The sequence below is a fragment of the Zingiber officinale genome, chromosome 2A (assembly GCF_018446385.1).
Source record: "Zingiber officinale cultivar Zhangliang chromosome 2A, Zo_v1.1, whole genome shotgun sequence".
Taxonomy (NCBI): Eukaryota; Viridiplantae; Streptophyta; class Magnoliopsida; order Zingiberales; family Zingiberaceae; genus Zingiber; species Zingiber officinale.
Genome location: NC_055988.1, coordinates 136,100,927 through 136,119,796, shown reverse-complemented (window position 1 = coordinate 136,119,796; position 18,870 = coordinate 136,100,927). Strand labels below are relative to the sequence as shown.

General features: G+C 35.7%; 1 protein-coding gene across 1 annotated transcript; it reads right to left on the bottom strand.

Annotated features, from left to right (window-relative positions):
• Window positions 1–11,081: 11,081 nt before the first annotated feature.
• LOC122042402 lies at window positions 11,082–12,061 on the bottom strand. Its single transcript, XM_042602509.1, has one exon. The coding sequence runs from the start codon at window positions 12,037–12,039 to the stop codon at window positions 11,353–11,355; it is 687 nt and encodes a 228-aa protein (XP_042458443.1). The 5' UTR covers window positions 12,040–12,061; the 3' UTR covers window positions 11,082–11,352.
• Between the last annotated feature and the right edge of the window lie 6,809 nt (window positions 12,062–18,870).

Sequence of the window (18,870 nt, the reverse complement as noted above, 5' to 3'; positions counted from 1 at the left end):
ATTCCGCTGCTTTAACTCTTACGCCTTTACGATTCCGATAATCGAAACAAAATAGCCGCGAGCGCTATTCACCCCCCCTCTAGCGCTTCTCGATCCAACAATTGGTATCAGAGCGGGGTAGTGTTGATCTGGTGCAACCACCAATCACACAATTTTTTCGCGGTGTTTTAAATTTTTTCGGAGTCAACTGAAATTAGTATTATTGCTATATTCCAGTTTTTTTTCGCTCGTATCAATTTCGCTCGAGGTTGGTGCAACACCACTCGAGTTAGTTTTTTTTAATTCATACCGCACTGCTAATCCAGGATCAAGTCCTGGTACATTTTTTTCCCCTTCTTCTTTGTGTGTAAGTTTTTAATGGCCCTTCAAGAAGGCTTGAGCACTACCCGCCCCCCGCTCTTCTCCGGCGAAGACTTTGCCTATTGGAAGAACTAGTTGATCTACCATCTCAAGACGCAAGTTGAGATGTGGATCATCATCCAGACCGGTCTCGAGCTACCACGTGACAGCACCGGAGAACTGGTTTCCTGCACCAACTGGGACATCAACATCAGGAAGAAGGTGGAAGCAGATGCCAAAGCCACTTGCATGTTACAATGCGGGTTGACAAAAGAAGAACTGAATAGAGTCGGACCATTTTCAAGTGCGAAGGAGCTGTGGAACAAACTAATTGAGCTGCACGAGGGTACGTCAGACGCTAAAGTAAGTAAGCGTGATTTAATTTTAAATAAATTGTATAGTATTAAAATGCAGGAAGGTGAGACGGCGAACCAGCTTCACGGCGCATCCGGGACCTACTCAACGGGCTTCATGCGATCGGCCAAAGGGTGGAAAACCGCGACGTAATAAGGTACACGCTAAGCGCTTTTCCGAGGAACGCTTTGTGGGCATCCATGGTGGATGCTTACAAAGTTTCCAAGGATTTATCTTCAATAAAACTAGATGAATTATTTTCCGAATTAGAATTGCATGAGCAGACTAATGCACGCCCGGTCGAGAAAGGTGTTGCTTTGGTTGCAGGTACTAGCAAAACACGCGAACCGACGACGAGGCGCAAATCCAAGTCCAAAGACGAATCGGACGCAGACGACGAAGTTATTTCCAAACTGATAAAGCTTGTGCAGAAAATATGCAAGTCAAAAAGGGCAACTCAAACAACCAAGAAGGACAAGACTGGAGTCACCTACTACGGATGCAACCAGAAGGGGCACTACAAACCAGACTATCCAAACGAGAAGAAAAGAAAGAAGGCGTTGAAGGCAACCTGGTCCGAGTCGTCAGACAAATCCGAGTCCGACAAAGAAGAACCGACAAGCTTCCTCACATTGCCAGTACAAGTAGACATTGACGAAACTGAGTCTGAATTTGAGTCTGAAACCGAGAGCGAGTCGGAAGCTGAGTCCGAGCAAAGCCACGAATCCACATTCATTTCCGAAGGACCAAATCCCACTGTAAGTTCACTACTCGCAGAATTTAAATTAGATAACTTGCATGAATTATTACCTTACTTAGTAAAAAAGTTGGCTAAATCCAACATCCGGGTTAAGTCGCTCCAAAAGGAGGTAACAACCCTTAAGGAAGCGACTGACATGAGCTCTTTAACTGAGTCAGTTCAAATTGGAAACTCAACTCAAGTCCAACAACTTGAGGAAGAAAATTCCAATCTGAAAGCTCAAATTAAAGAACTCAAGAACACGTTGGAACGGTTCACCTTGGGCTCCAAGAATTTGGATCTGATTCTTGGAAAACAATGAGCCGTATACAACAAATCTGGACTTGGATTCAGAACCAAAAGTAAGTATAAATCATATCTATCTTTAGTAAATAGAAATAATAGAAGCTTAATTCAAGCATGGGTCCCCAAGTCAAACTTGGTTAATCAAGTTGGACCTGGTCACTATTGGGTCCCCAAGGATCAGATCCATTTCTTTGATAGACCATATCGAGGCTATGATCCAGGGGGAGCCAATAGAAAAATCATCTCAATAAATATATAAATTGATTGATGCTTGTTTATTTATTCTCTTGCAATATACATGCTAAGACTAGGATAGCTTAAGGATTTAGGCGTAATTTACACTTGCTAGTTAAATCTAGGAGTTTCAAAAAAGAAAATTAAATATATATTTCTTTGAGTGATTCTGTCTAGGAAGGGGTGGATGATCTCATACCCAAGAAGGCCTAGAGCCTCGCCCTGACCTAGGAATCAATCATGGAAAGGCATATTTAATTGACTATTTGGAAAACCTAAGTTTAACTCAAATGTAAATTACTCATTAGAAATAACCTAAATTCAAGATAACCATCTCACAAAATTACTTAAGATTACCTGATTGATAATTTTAAATCGGGTGAGATGGATCTAAGTTCAAATAAGTTCAAATTATTCAAAATTTAAGCAAATTTAATTAAAATCAACTAAACCCAATCAACCTTTATTTTAAAAATCCTTTGAAAAATATTTGAAAAACTTATTAAAAATCTTTCGAAAAATATTTGAAAAACTTATTCAAAATTTTTTGAAAAATATTTGAAAAACTTATTAAAAATTCTTTGAAAAATATTTGAAAAACTTATTAAAAATCTTTTGAAAAATATTTGAAAAACTTATTCAAAATCCTTTAAAAAATATTTGAAAAACTTATTTTGAAAAATATTCTCGTTTGAAAAATATTTGAAAAACTTATTCAAAATCTTTTGAAAAATATTTGAAAAACTTATTAAAAATCCTTTGAAAAATATTTGAAAAACTTATTCAAAATCTTTTGAAAATAATCTTTTGAAAAATATTTGAAAAACTTATTCAAAATGTTTTGAAAAATATTTGAAAAACTCTTTTGAAAAATATTTGAAAAACTTATTCAAAATCCTTTGAAAAATATTTGAAAAACTTATTCAAAATCTTTTGAAAAATATTTGAAAAACTGATTAAAAATCGTTTGAAAAATATTCGAAAAACTTATTCAAACTCTTTTGAAAAATATTTGAAAAACTTATTCAAAATCTTTTGAAAAATATTTGAAAAACTTATTCAAAATCCTTTGAAAAATATTTGAAAAACTTATTAAAAATCCTTTGAAAATTATTTGAAAAACTTATTTAAAATCCTTTGAAAATTACTTGAAAAACTTATTCAAAATCCCTTGAAAAATACTTGAAAAACTTATTCAAAATCCTTTGAAAAATACTTGAAAAACTTATTCAAAATCCTTTGAAAAATATTTGGAAAACTTATTAAAAATCCTTTGAAAAACTTATTCAAAATCCTTTGAAAATTACTTGAAAAATTTATTCAAAATCCTTTGAAAAATATTTGAAAAACTTATTCAAAATCCTTTGAAAATTACTTGAAAAACTTATTCAAAATCCTTTGAAAAATATTTGAAAAACTTATTCAAAATCCTTTGAAAAATATTTTGAAACTCATTTTGAAACCCTTTAAAAATGGTGTTGAAAATCATTTCAAAATCTGTTCCAAAAACTGAAAAATACACTTAAGCTTTAAATATTTACAAGAAAATTAATTTAAGTGTTTACTACTATATTGATTTATTTCTTAGTTATTTTGATATATGGCAAAGGGGGAGAGTATAGGGAAATTCAAAGGAGTATAGGGAAATTCAAAGGAATTAAAGATTCGAAGGAGAAATTTTTTTTTAAAGGGGGAGCTTCTATTAAAGGGGAGCTTTGTATGTACTTTTGCCTTATTTATGCCTGTGTTTACTTATGCCTATATGTTTTGCATCTTTTTGCTTAACTTTGAATTTCGGTTGCCATAATCAAAAAGGGGGAGATTGTTGGTGCAGAAAGTATCCGACGATCAAACCTGAGTTTTGATAATGACAAAGGGTTCAAAGTTAAGCTTACTTGTTATCTAATGTATTTGAGTGAGTGTTTCAGGAAAGTCCTAACTGCGGTTAGGCAGGTGAAAAACCCTAGGGGGTGGTAACCCTAGGTCATAGGGGGTGGTAATCCTATGCGGAAAGTCTTGGCGGGTCGAAGCTTCGGGCAAAAATCCTAGGGGGTGGTAACCCTAGGTTAAAATCCTGGTGTCGCGAACCAGGTAGAAGTCTGGAAGGGTCGAGGACTGGACGTCCAGCATGAAGACCGGAAGCAACGGACGCTGAGCAAAAGTCCAGTCGGTCTGGAGGACCGAACTGGCAAAAGGTAAATCTCCTGAGTGGAGTAGGTGAGGACGCGTTCCCCGTAGAGGGAATTGTAGGCGTCGGGTCGACCTAGGGTTTCCGGTTGGAAACCCGAATTCAGACTTGGACAGTCTGGAGACTGTCAAACTTTCACTTTTATGCTATCACTTATGTATTATGAGCTAACTTTGTGCTGCAGGGTATTTTGTGTTTAACATATCTTGCAGGGACCAAAGTACAAAATTGGCCTCGGATGAACAGTACCGAGGCGCCTCCATGGAGCTTGGAGGCGCCTCGGGTGCAAAACCTGAGCTGGCTGTGAAGCAAGCTTGGAGGCACCTTGAAGGAAGCCAAGGCGCCTTGGACAGCTTGATGAAGGCACCTTGGAGAGAATGAAGGCGCCTTGAACCTGATAAGGTTCGACCAGTTTAGCACTTATCTCCACGGCTGACTCGGCTCATTCAAGGCGCCTTGGTGAACAGTAGAAGGCGCCTTGAACACCGTTTATAAGGGATCTCGATCAGCAGCTCACTACAAGCAATTCCAAGTAATCTCTCTGCGACCAGCTGCTAACGACGTGATCCCGAACTACTGTGACAACCACCCGATGACCCGGAGCTCCGAAACTTCAGTTTTTCTCACTGTCATCGGTATAATTCAATTGTTTAGTGTTAGCTATTGTACTTCATCTTGTAATCATTTTTATCGAGCTTATAGTTGTTGCCCACGCAAAGCAATCAAGGATCGCGGGCCTTTGAGTAGGAGTCGATCTAGACTCTAAACGAAGTAAAATCCTCTGCGTCTTTCTGTGTGATTGTTTGTTTGTTTATTCCGCTTCTTTAACTCTTACGCCTTTACGATTCCGATAATCGAAACAAAATAGCCACGAGCGCTATTCACCCCCCCCCCCCCTCTAGCGCTTCTCGATCCAACACAAAGTCCCCTAAACCAACATCCGATCAACCATGACCCGTTGGTACATCATGTCTAGCATCCGGTCACCCTTGACCTGCCAAGACACCCTCACCAAGTGTCTGGTCAATCCCTTTGACCCACTTAGACTTTTCTCCTCGTACCAAGTGTCCAGTCCTCCATGACCCACTTGGACTTTCACCAGATGTCTGGTTAAATCTTGACCCATCTGGATTTCGTCGTGCTAAGTATCCGGTCAATCCCTTTGACCTTCTTGGACTTCCCAACTGCCTGGCTTCACTTACTAGGTCTTTCACCTGGCTTCACTCACCAGGATTTCCAAACTGCCTAGCTTCACTCACTAGGTCTTTCACCTGACTTCACTCACCAAGATTTCCCAACTGCCTAGCTTCACTCACTAAGTCTTTCACCTGGCTTCACTCACTAGGACTTTCCAGTCTGCCTAACCCCCAGTTAGGACTTTCACCTGGCTTCACTCACCAGGATTTTCCAACTGCCTAGCTTCACTCACTAGGTCTTTCACTTGGCTTCACTCACTAGGATTTCCCAGTCTGCCTAACCTCCCAGTTAGGACTTTCACCTGGCTTCACTCACCAGGATTTTCCAGTCAAGTATCCAGTCAACCTTGACCTACTTGACTCTCCTTCACAATCTCTCCACATAAACAATCGCACCTGCAATCTCCATGTGTTGTCTACATGTATTGTCAAACATCGAAACCCAAACATCAAGACTCGAGCTTGACTCAATTCAAGCTTAGTCAACCAGATCAACCTTGACCTAGGGAATATTGCACCAACAATCATGACTTGTTCTTGAATCTCACCAGCTACCCAAGAACTAGTGTAATTTTTGTGATCTCTATCTTTTCTCATATATGATGAGCATGTGTGTAATTTATCAAACACATTGATCCAAAAATTTCCCAGCCCTTTAGCAACAATTCTCCAAGCACAAGGCTTAACCTTACAAATAGACTTCATTTTATAACTTTTTTTCTCCATGTGCCTGATCTCAAAGCCTTTATATATCACACAATCCTCCAAAACTTTTCTAAATTTTTGTCCATCAGAGAACACTTGATCAACTTTTGATGATTTTCCACTACTCTTATCATCGTCAGCTAAATCAATTATGATAGTGCCCTCGACTACATTATATTGAATTGTCATCTCAATTTGGTTTAACTCATTCATACTAAGTTTTTAGTCTCAACATCAAATGTATAGAAATTATTGGTTTGAGTAATCATTTTCTTACTACTCAAATACAAACTGATCTTCATCTTCTAGGGATGCAAAGTTAAAATAATCTTCATCCCCTTCTAAATCATATGTGTCCTTCAAGCTGATGTGATAATCCATCTTCCTCCTTTGCTATAATATTAATGTCAACTTGCAGTGTATTCGAATACAGTGCAGCCTCCTGTACATTTTGTTCTTCTGACTCACAGTGATGCCCTCCATTGATGGTTTGTCTAGTAGATGGGAAAGACACCTACTATTACTCAATACAATCAACATAAGATAGTTAATTAGTAGATATTGGTGAGTCCCTGAAAACAAATAAAGTGAGTTAGAAAAAGAAAATAACATAAAATTATTTTAAAAAATAAATAATTTATAATTTAGCACTATTAGCTATAGTATTGTAGAAACTACCGAATCATAGCCGTTGCAATGTTTTATTATAAGCATGTTGTAGCAACTATGATTTGCTAGCTGCTACAACGTTGTAACAGCTATCAAATCATAGTTGCTACAATATTCTAATCTAAGTACATTGTAGTTGTTGGATCGTGTGGACCGACTAGAGGGAGATGAATGACCTGCAAAATAAGTAAGAACCTTCTTTTGCTTCTACTTTAGCAAGGGCACACAATTAATTAATAAAAATAAATAACATCAAAAGTAAAGTAAGGAGGTAGAGTTTACTTGGTTACAACCTACATAGTTGTTAATGCAAGATAGTTGAAAGACTAAAAGAAAGCTCCTTCTTCGACAACAGTCGGAGGTGAAGAAGCACCTTATAGCTGCTAGAAGTTCAGAAATAAAGTATAGAAAATGAATACTAAGTGTGTTGTTGAATTCCTAGCTCTAGGGTGTTATTTATAGTATTCTAGTCACAAGTGACAATTGTTGAAGTGGTAGTAGAGGCACCTCCAATGTCATCAAGGGTACCTCCAATGAGATAAAATCTCATCCTCAATGCAACGGAAGCCTAACGCTGTGGGATTGGAGGCGCCTTGGCTACTGTTCATCAGAGGTGCCTCTAGTCCATTAGAGGTGCCTCATGTTCTTTTTTTCTACAGAAGCTTTTTTAGACATCCGAGATGCCTCTAGACAACTGAGGTGCCTTGGGTCTTTAAGTCTTCAAGATTAACTTTCGAGTTAACCAATTTTGGACTTCGCTCTCTTGGGTGATGCTCCAGTCATCCAAAGTTGAGCTCATCTAAACTTAACTCCGACTTTTTCCTTAAGAAAACTTCCTCCCAGCTTCTTGCGACACATCCTTCTAGCTCCACTCATGTACTCTTCTGCAGCATTTCGTCTCTCAGATGCACCGAACCCGTTGACTCCCTTTCTCATGTCATCCTTCTCGCTCGCTGTATCTTCTGCTCGACTTCTTATGTTCCTAAATCCCTACACACTCAAACATAAGATATCAAATTTACAGAACCTAACTTAAATCGGTTAATCAATATCAAAACTAATCTAGGATACTTACAGTAGTAGTTATAAAATTGTAGCTACTACAACGTTGCAACAGCTAACAATCGTAACTGCTACAATATTTTGCTCCGTGGTCTTAGCACGTTGTAGCAGCTATGAAATTGTAGCTGCTACAATATTGTAGCAGCTAACGATTGTAGTTGTTATAACATTATGCACTGTGGTCTTAGCACGTTGTAGTAACTACGAAATTGTAGCTTCTACAATATTGTAGTAGCTACCAAAATCATAGTTGCTACAAAGTTACAATTTCGTAGCTCCTATAACGTACTAAGACCATAGAGTAGAACGTTGTAACAACTATGATTTATAGCTGCTACAACAAGCTAAGACCATAGATCAGAACGTTATAGCAACTACAATTGGGTAGCTTCTAAAACGTTGTATTTGCTACAACAATGACAGTTGGATGTCTACTAGAAAGGAGGAAGATGTTCAGACACTCGAATGAGAACTGAACTGATACTAAAATATAAACCCTAAATAATAACATGAGGTAGCAACAGATAGTTAAAAGATAAGTAATAGAAGATTATCACATACATGAGGGAACACACTAAGAACGAGGGATTTCGAAGGAGGAGAGTTTGAAATGTTTGAGTTTTTCGATAAGCACAAACCCCTAAGGGTGCGTTTGGTTCGGGGTTATTCTTGATAACCTTGGTTATCCATCCAAGGTTATCAACAAAAACCTTGTTTGGTTTAGGTATTCGATGATTCCCAAGTAATGTTCCATGCCCGACACGTCAGCAAAAGGGTCATGCAGCCCAGAATCAAAAATCCTCAGAAAACTAAGGTTTTTGTTGATTCCGGGGCGAATTTTTTTTACCAAAAATACCCTCCGATAAGAAAAAACATGAAAAAAAAAAGAAAAAATGTAAAAAAAATATTAAAAAATGTAAAAAAATACAAAAATGTTTTAAAAAATTTAAAAATTTATTTTTTAAAAAAATAAATAATTTAAAAAATAAAAATTTTAAAAATAAAAAATAAAAAATAAAAATTTTAAAAATGTTAATTTTTTAAAAAAAATTTATAAAATTTTAAAATTTTTTTAAAATTTAAAAAATTTTAAAATTTTTTTAAAATTTAAAAAATTTTAAAAATTAAAAAAAATTATAAAAATTTTAAAAATAAAAATAAAAATAAAATAAATAAATAAAAATTAAAATTTTAAAAATGTAAAAAAATAAAAAATAAAAAATATAAATATAAATAATATAAAAATATAAAAGCATTAAAAAAATAAAAAAAACACATAAAAAGTAAAAAAATATATCGGAAAAAGAAAAGTAAAAAAACATTAAAAAAATAAATAAATAAATAATAATAATAATAATAATAATATTATGTATAGTTGATTTTGTAACTGAGGGTAATATGGTAAAATATTAAACTAGGGTATTAATTAAAACCTTCAAACAAATAAGTTTTTGTTGCATTACCTAAGTTGAACCAAATAACATTTGGTTATGTTTTATTCCCTATAACCTTGATTATGTGATTACCTGGTAATCACATAACCAAGGTTATACATGATGACTTGAACCAAACGCACCCTAAGGGTATATTTGGTTGGGGGTTATCCTTGATAACCTTGGTTATCCATCCACGGTTATCAATGAAAACCTTGTTTGGTTTAGGTAATCGATGATTCCTGAATAATGTTCCATGCCTAACACGCCAGCAAAAGAGACATGCAACCTGAAATCAGAAAACCTCAAAAAACTGAGGTTTTTCTTAATTCCGGAATTAATGAACTTTTTTACCAAAAATACCCTCTGATAAAAGAAAAATGTGAAAAAAAGAAAAATATAAAAAACTTTTTAAAAATAAAAAATTTAAAAACGTAAAAAAAGGAAAAAGATTTTAAAAAATGAAAATGTAAAAAAATATTTTTTTAAAAAAAAGGGAAAAGTAAAAAAAACTATAAAAAAAACAGAAACACCTAAAAATGTAAAAAAACGTAAAAAAAATAAAAAAAATAAAAAAATAAAAAAAAATAAAATATTAAACTAGATTATTCATTAAAACATTCAAATAAATAAATTTTTGTTATATCATCTAAGTTGAACCAAACAACATTTGATTATATTTTATTCCTTATAATATTGATTATGTGATTACTAGATACTCACATAACAAAAGTTATACATGATAATTTGAACTAAACATATCTGTATTGAATTTTTTTTGGTATGTTTGATAGCGAGGAAGCTATGGAGGTGGTAGGTAGGAGGTGTAGTGGAGTTATTGGCAAAGATGATGAAGTTAATTGGCAAATGAGGAAATTTGAAGGAGGATTTAAAATGTTTGGATATTTTTAAGAAGTAAAATAGCTACGTAAATGTATTCATTTTCTTTTCTTGTCCACGCACCCCAGCCAACCTACCGATTTAACACAAACCGATCTATAAACTAACCAAATCTGATGGAACAGTGGATAAGAGACACCCCTTTGATAATAAATCAAATTAGGACATCCTTTAATTTAAAAATCCTTCTCATTTTTGGCCTAAAATATAAAACCCTAGCTATAATTTTCAAATACTAAATATTTTAATGAAAACCTTACTTGATATTCTTGACCAATTATTTATAAGAAAAACATTTTTTTTAAAGTTAAATTATCCACACAAGCTTCCTTTATCCTCAATGGAGAAAGACGCAAGTGGCATTGAGTCGCTATCGTTCACCAACTTTATATATCTTGTGGTTGGCCGGTCCATATCCATCACCTAATTTTAGCTGTCCGGCCCCAACTTCGCATGTTACCCGCTAATTTTTTTTAAAAGTAATCAAATATTGCATTATTTTTTAGAAAATATATAAGTTCTAAAAGTTTTTAAAATATGAATTTGTTAAATAATAACAACAATAACAAGAGAATAAAGTTATAAATTCTATAATGAATATTCTAAAATGGATTAAATTTAAAAAATAATTAAAAATGTAAATTTTTTAAAAATCCTCCTTTGCCACAGTAATCATATCCTTCTGTAATTAACAAAGCCTCCTTAATTATTATTGTTATTTTTAATTTTTTTCATAAGATTTCGCAACCCTATCCTTTCTTTCCAGTCCGGGTCAATTCATTTGCTTCCTAGTCACTTTTAATTGTGTAGTCACAACAAAGTCTTTGGCAGAGGATGGACAACAGGATAAGCGACGTGCGACCCAATTTGCCACACGAAATCATTTCGTTTCCTCTTATTTCACTTTTAATTCATTTTGAAGCTTTTTAATATCCTTGCGTTCTGCCATCTTGTCCTCAGTTCAATTCCGATGCCTTCGACCTTCGTTGCGATAGGCAGCATCAACGGCTGCCGGATCAGTATGTACAGACCAACGGCTCTCTCACTCATGTCCTTTACCTCCGGCCGTTTATGGTACAAAAATAATAAAAAAAAAAACCCGAGAAGTTACAACCTCCTGTTTGTTATGCGATCGGCATCGGACGGTCGAAGACGAAGCTCCGGCGGACGATCAGAGACGGCTTCTTCCCTATTTTTCCTGGCGAACCTGATTCGGGATCTGACGATCTACGGATCGCCGGCTTTGGACATCCGGGAGAGGCGGCTGGGGCGAGGTTGGAAGTCGGCCCTCCGGCGCTGCTGGTGGGAAGAAGGGCGGATGAGGGCGGACAGCGCGCGCTTGACCCAATCACCCTCCACCGCCCCGATACGCACCAGTGAGTTCTTCATGGCGGAACGACGGGCGTTGAGGCGGTTCGACGGCGAGGAAAAGGCAGCGGCGGTCTGGAGCTGGTTGCCCTTGTGGAGGCCACAGCGGAAGGACCCAGGGTGCGTGGTGGGGGAGCAAAGACAGGTGCGGCGGGCAGGGGAGGTGACAGCGGAAGCGGAGCGCTTGTCGGCGGCGGAGAAGGAACGGCCGGGTGAGGCGGAACGACCGAGGGAGAAACGTACCGCGGTAGCATGAGGAGGGGAGGCGCCGTAGAGATTCACGCGGGTCGGCGAAGCGCCGCGAGAGTGTTGGTAGTGGTGATCGGCGAAGAAGGCGGCGGTGGATCGGGAAGTAAAGCTGGAAGACGAGGAGGCGAAGGCGGAGGCGCCGCCACCCGGCGAGATGGATCGCCGGGAAGAGTGCACCGCTCCGCTACATCTCCGGGATGATGACGCCAGCGCGGATGGATGGAGCGAAAAGGAGGTTAAGGTAAGGAGCCGGCAGCTGGCAGATTGGGCAAACCTAGCTCCAGTCCGGCGTGGCATATATAGAAGGATAAGAAGAGGGTAGATCAGTAAATAACAGATAGATGGGATAATACTTTAACGATGGAGCTCATGACGTCGTTAGGGTTTGTGACGGCGGTTAGAACAGGGTATTGGATTCGTTTGGTCATTTGACTGGACAAGAGTTAAGGCGGTGAGGATTAGTTAGATGGAGTGTTGCTACGCCGCCACGCGTTCGGATTAGCGCTGGTGCGCAGGTGTGGAAGACGTTGCGTAGAAGTCGCGTGAACTATCCGTTGGGCTGGGCCAGCACGACACAGGTCGTTACGTTTAAGACGTTACGTGTAGCGCACAATTAAGATATTGCCATTATATATATAAAAAAACAAAAAAAAAAGACGACGGTTTCTTTATTAGAATCGTCGAAGACTTCTATGCCGTTTCATTTACAAGCAGCCCCGAGATGGTGGACCGGATTGGACTGCTCTTCGTATCTCTGCTGTTGAACTCTTTTATAAGGTCGGATGCATGCTCAGACGGTTTTTCTAAGGTTGGTTTCTGTCGAATTGATTTCTGTCGAATCGGTTTCAATCGAGTAACTTTTGTCGAGCAAAACGATCAATGGGCTGGCTCCTGTCAGGCAAGGTAACACATGACACTGATGAAGACCTTCGGCATCAACAATTGAAAGGAGTGAGAAAAGGTTAGAAGGGAACTAAGACGTGATCCTTCGTCATGTAAGTCAGATTTGGAAAAAAGACATCGGACACACAAATGTTAAATTCGACGGGTTCAATTCAGGTTAGAAGGGAACTAAGACGTGATCCTTCGTCATGTAAGTCAGATTTGGAAAAAAGACATCGGACACACAAATGTTAAATTCGACGGGTTCAATTCATGATATTGTCTCTTGATTATAATTAATTGGGTATTTCTTAATAACTTATTTAATTAGCTCTATCCTTAAAATCTTGATGGACGGACTAGTGATTATATTTTTTATTGAGCCGATCCCACCTCTTACTTTACCTATTAAGAATTAGGATTTGTTGTTATTATAAATATACACTTAGATCTAGCCTATTTGAATGCTTCATACATACTTTTACACACGACGACTTATGACAACCCTAAGAAGTATACACAGGAATCCATCTCCCCTCGTAGAGCGAAAGAGGTGAAGATCGAGTCTTCAATTATATCGACGCTCAACGCAGATAATTCTTATTCTCTAAATTCGTTCATATACTTGATAAGATCCGCTTTATGGTAGAAATCTTGATTATTGGATCAAGCTTATGTCGCGTTCTACTGTCTTAAAATATTTCTAACATTTGATATCAGAGCTTTGTTGATTCAAGTATATACAACAACAACAACAATCAAACTTTTTCCCACTAGGTGGGGTCGGCTGTATGAATCCTTTTATCCCATCGAGCTCTATCTCCTATTATATCATCATCTGTATTTAAATAAATTTTATCTTGTTTTACTGTTGCTAACCAAGTCTTTTTTTGTCTTCCTCTTTCTCGTTTGATATGCATGTTTATCATAGTTTCATATTGTCTAACTGGAGCATTTATTGGTCGTCTAAGTACATGTTCGTACTATCTTAAACGTGTCTCTCAGAGTTTTTCCTCAATAGATGCAACTCCGACTTTCTCTCTAATGCTCTCATTTATTATTTTATCCATCCTCGTATGTCCACACATCTACCTTAACATCCTCATCTCTGCAACTCTCATCTTCTGCTCATGTGCTCGAGTCATAGCCCAACATTCAGCTCCATATAACATAGCAGGTCTAACCGCGGTTTTATAAAACTTACCTTTAAGTTTAAGAAGTAATTTACGGTCACATAAAACACTCGACGCTCTCCTTCATTTCACCCATCCTGCTTGTATTCTATGTAAGGCATCTCTCTCGATCCCTCCATTGTTTTACAAAAATGATCCTAAATATTTAAATCTCTCAGTTCCGGGCAACTCGTCCTCTCCTATCTTAACAATAGTTTCATTACTTCTAATATTGCTAAACTTAAATTCCATATATTCTGTCTTTAATCTGCTAAGCTTAAAACCTTTCTCTTCTAGTGTTTCCCTCCAAGATTCTAATTTAGCATTTACTCCTTCACGTGTTTCATCTACCAAAATAATATCATCTGCAAACAACATGCACTATGGTACCGTGTCTTGAATATGCGCAGTGAGTTCATCCATAATTAGTGTAAAAAGATAGGGGCTTAGAGCTGATCTTTGATGTAACCCTATCTTTATTGGAAATACTTCAGTTACTCCGCCTGAAGTTTTTACTCTGGTCGTTACATCCTCATACATATCCTTAATTAGTTTAATATATGTTATGCTAACACATCTCTTTTCTAAAATTCTCCATATAATTTCTTTTGGGACTCTATCATAAGCTTTTTCTAAGTCAATGAATACCATGTGTAGATTTTATTTTTACTCCCGATATTTTTCAATTAATTGTCTAAGAAGATATATAGCTTCTATTGTCGACCTTCCAAGCGTGAACCCAAATTGATTTTCTGTCACTGTGGTCTCCTTCCTTAATCTTTTTTTCTATTATTTTTTCTCAAAGTTTCATAGTATGACTCATTAGTTTAATACCCCTATAGTTTATACAATTTTATACATCTCCCTTATTCTTATATAAGGGAACTAGAGTACTTATCCTCTATTGATCAGACATTTTTTTTATTTTAAATATCATGTTAAATAATTTTGTAAGACATTCAATACCTTGTTTCCCTAAACACTTCCATACCTCTATCGAAATATCATCTGGTCCAACAGTTTTTCCATTGTGTATCTCATTCAAAGTTTATTTTACTTCTGAAGTTTGAATTCTACGATAAAAATTAAAATTTCTATGCTCATTTGACCTACTTAAATTACCTAAGTTAAGTTGGTCACCTAAACCTTCATTAAAAAGTTGATGAAAATACCTCTTCCACCGTTCTTTTATTTCTTCATCGTTTACTAATACCCTATTACATTCATCTTTAATACATTTTATTTGGCTAAGATCTCTTATTTTCCTTTCTCTCACTTTAGCTATTCTATAAATGTCTCTTTCCCCTTTTTCTGTATCTAATTTTTGATATAATTGTTCAAAAATTTCATTTTTTGCTTCACTCACTACTTTCTTAGCTTCTTTCTTTGCTATTGTATATTTTTTAGAGTTTTCCTCGTTCTTACAAATATATAATTCCTTATAAGCTATTCGTTTTTCCTTCACTTTCTCTTGTATTTTATTATTCCACCACTAAGATTCTTTACTTAGTGGTGCATGCCCCTTTAACTTACCGAGTACACTCTTAGCTACTATTTTCAACTTTGATATTATCTTATCCCATGTTGTATTAGAGTCATTGTATATTTCACCTAATGCTTGTACTTCCACCTTCTCCTTAAATATATGTTGCTTCCCATCCTTTAACTTCCACCATTTAATTCTAGGAATCATATATATTTTCTTTCTATTGATACTATATTTGAGGCGTATATCCAACATTACTACCATATGTTGGGCATTTAAGTTTTCTCCAGGGATAACTTTGCAATCTTTACAAATCTTTCTATCTTTCTTTCTAACCATAAGAAAGTCAATTTGCGATTTATTATTCCTACTTTTAAATGTGACTAAGTGTTCTTCTCTTTTCTTAAAAAACGTATTAGCTAATATAAGGTCATATGCTATCACAAAATCTAATATAGTTTTCCCTTCCTCATTTCTCGTTCCAAACCCATAACTCTCATGTACTCTCTTATATTCCTCATTTTTCACTCCGACATGCTCATTTAGATCACCTCCTATTAAAATCATTTCATTTGGTGGAATATTTTATAATATTTCATCTAAGTCCTCCCAAAACCTTGATTTGGTAGCTTCACCTAATCCTACCTGTGGTGCATATACGCTAATTATGTTCATAGTTTCTTTCGCCACTATTATCTTAAGAGCTATAATTCTATCCTCTTCTCTAACTACTCCTACAACTTCATCCTTTAACAAACTATTTATAATAATACCCACTTCATTTCTTGCTTTACTCTTTCCAGTGTACCATAACTTAAAACCTGAGTTCTCTATCATCTTTACCTTCTCGGCTGTCCATTTTGTTTCTTGTACACACAAAATACTAATTCTTCTCCTAATCATCATATCTACTATCTCCATTGATTTACTAATGAGAGTTCCTATGTTTCATGTTTCAAATCTTAGATTATTAGTTTTCCTATCATATTTGTTCTTATCCAACCTATGGTGTGAGAACTCTTGCCTATTTAACACTACACCCAAGTTCTCATGGAGATATAGTGGTCTTTGCTGAGACGTTACAATCGGACCCTGTAAGGCGAACTCTTGCATATTTAGCACTACACCCGAGTTCTGGAGATGTACCGGTCCTTGCCGAGACGTTACAGTCGGACCCTACAACGTGTTCCTTCTGGGGAATAACCTCGCATTAGCACAATAGTTTAATGGATCCATTCATTAAATATTTGCAATAGTTTTGACACTGGCTGGCAATCTAACGCAACTTTTCTCCTTTATTCGGGCTTGGGACCGACCATGATCGGTCGTCATGGGTGGAGTTGTTGATTCAAATATATAAATTGAGATAATACGTTATTACCTGTTGACATATTATATCTAGTCGTTTGATGCCTTACAATGAATTATGAAGGTAAATAACTTATATTCACAATGAATAATATATTTCAATCTCGTTTGTTTAAAAAATATGGACTGTGATGATGTTTTATGGATTCGTCTTTATTAAGTGTTAACAGGAGTTGAATCTGTTATAGTTGCAAATATCATCGTTGATATATATATATATATATATATATATATATATATATATATATATATATATATATATATAGCGTTTGTTTTAATGGAAACGTAATTATGTCTCCAAAAATATTTTGATGGCAATTAATGACATAATTAATTTCTAAATATAAATCAATGTTGCATAAGTTATTTCTATCATAATATCAAGATAATTGCCATAATTATCAATGTTGTTATAGCATATGCTATTAATAGTTGTCATATTAATTGTCATATTATTTATTAAGATAAATATCTTATGTGATTAATGTGCTTTCAATAAATTATTTATCATAATTATATTAGGAAATAATGTCCATATCATCTTTATATGATTACATGAATTTATGCTTGATTGATAATTTAATTGTTGACTTCGTCATCTCATTATTTAAAGTATTAACGTGTTGCAATATCTTATTTTAAATCATAATTATTATTTTCATGTATATAATTATAATACACATGATTGAAAGCATGACATAAATATATTAAATTTAACGTGGGACTCTGATTTATTCTCATGATAAGTCGACCAAATGAAAGATTTATCAATAAAATAAATAGGAATAATGAAATCACATTTATGTTACATTCTTATATTAAAATTAATAATTGGCCCAACCGAAAATTATTATTTTAATTATTGAATGAAATTTATTATAGTATAAATTTACCTTCTGACTAATGTGGGGTGAATTCAACTATAATTATACTAAAATTTTTATGGATAAAAAATAAAATAAATAAAATCGTGCATCTGTTACAATTGGCCCGACGGAAAGTTGTAATATTTTGTTATTTCTTAATAGAAAACTTATGTTTAATTTTCTATCATACTTTAGCACTAACACACAAGTTAATCGTAGTTCTAAATGAATTCTGCCCAACGGTAATTTGAAATTAGTTATATGATTAAGTCAAAAATCTAACGGAGAAAATTTATGTGCATTTATTACAATCGGCCCAACGGAAGGTTGTAACATTTGCTATTTTCTCAATAGATAACGTATGTCATTATTCTCCATCATAATTTTTGGACTAATGTAATGCTTAATTATAGTCTGAATTTATTTTCTGCCCAATGGTGATATAAATTCAATTCTTTAATTACATTAAAGTGTACTTCTTCAATTGCTTATGTATTATGATTATGATTTATATTTTCCATTATTGTTAATGAGCATGATTTAACTCTTTAAACACAGCTTCAATTATGAGACAAATCGCGTCCATTGAAACTCTGACGGGTAGCAATTTTAAGAAATAGAATGAATAGAATCACCTCGTTCTGGATGTTATGGACCTTGATTATGCCTTACGGGTTGATAAACCTACCCCACTTTCAAACACTAGCACTCAAGATGAAAAATTTGCTTATGAAAAGTGGGAAAGGTCCAACCGTTTGTCACTTATGATAATGAAAGGTTCCATATCGTCGGGTATTCGAGGAGGCGTGCCTGATTCTGAAAATGCTAAGGACTTCCTTGATTCCGTTGAGGAGCAATTTTAGAGCTCCTCTAAAGCACTTGCTACCACACTGATAATCAAAATGGTAGCTTCTAAGTACAATGGCCTTGGTGGTGTTCGTGGGCATATCCTAAGAATGAATGATATGGTTGCTCAACTTAAGGCCATGGACATGGAAATCTCTGAGGGCTTTCTCGTTCATTTCATTATTACATCTCTTCTTTCTCAGTTTGGTCCTTTCAAGATCAACTATAATACTCAGAAGGAGAAATGGAAAATGAGTGAACCGATCAGTATGTGTGATCAGGAAGAAGGAAGACTTAAGGCTGAGACACCTGATAGTGCCCACTTTACCACTCAACGACAGGGCAAGAAACAGAAACTGCATGGAAAGGACAACAGACATGTGAAGAAAAATAATGATGGAAATAAGACAAAGACTTCAGGTTCCAAGACTCACAAATGTAACTTTTGTCGCGAGCCTACTCATTTTCTGAAGGATTGTCCAAAATTCTAGGAGTGGTTAGCTAAAAA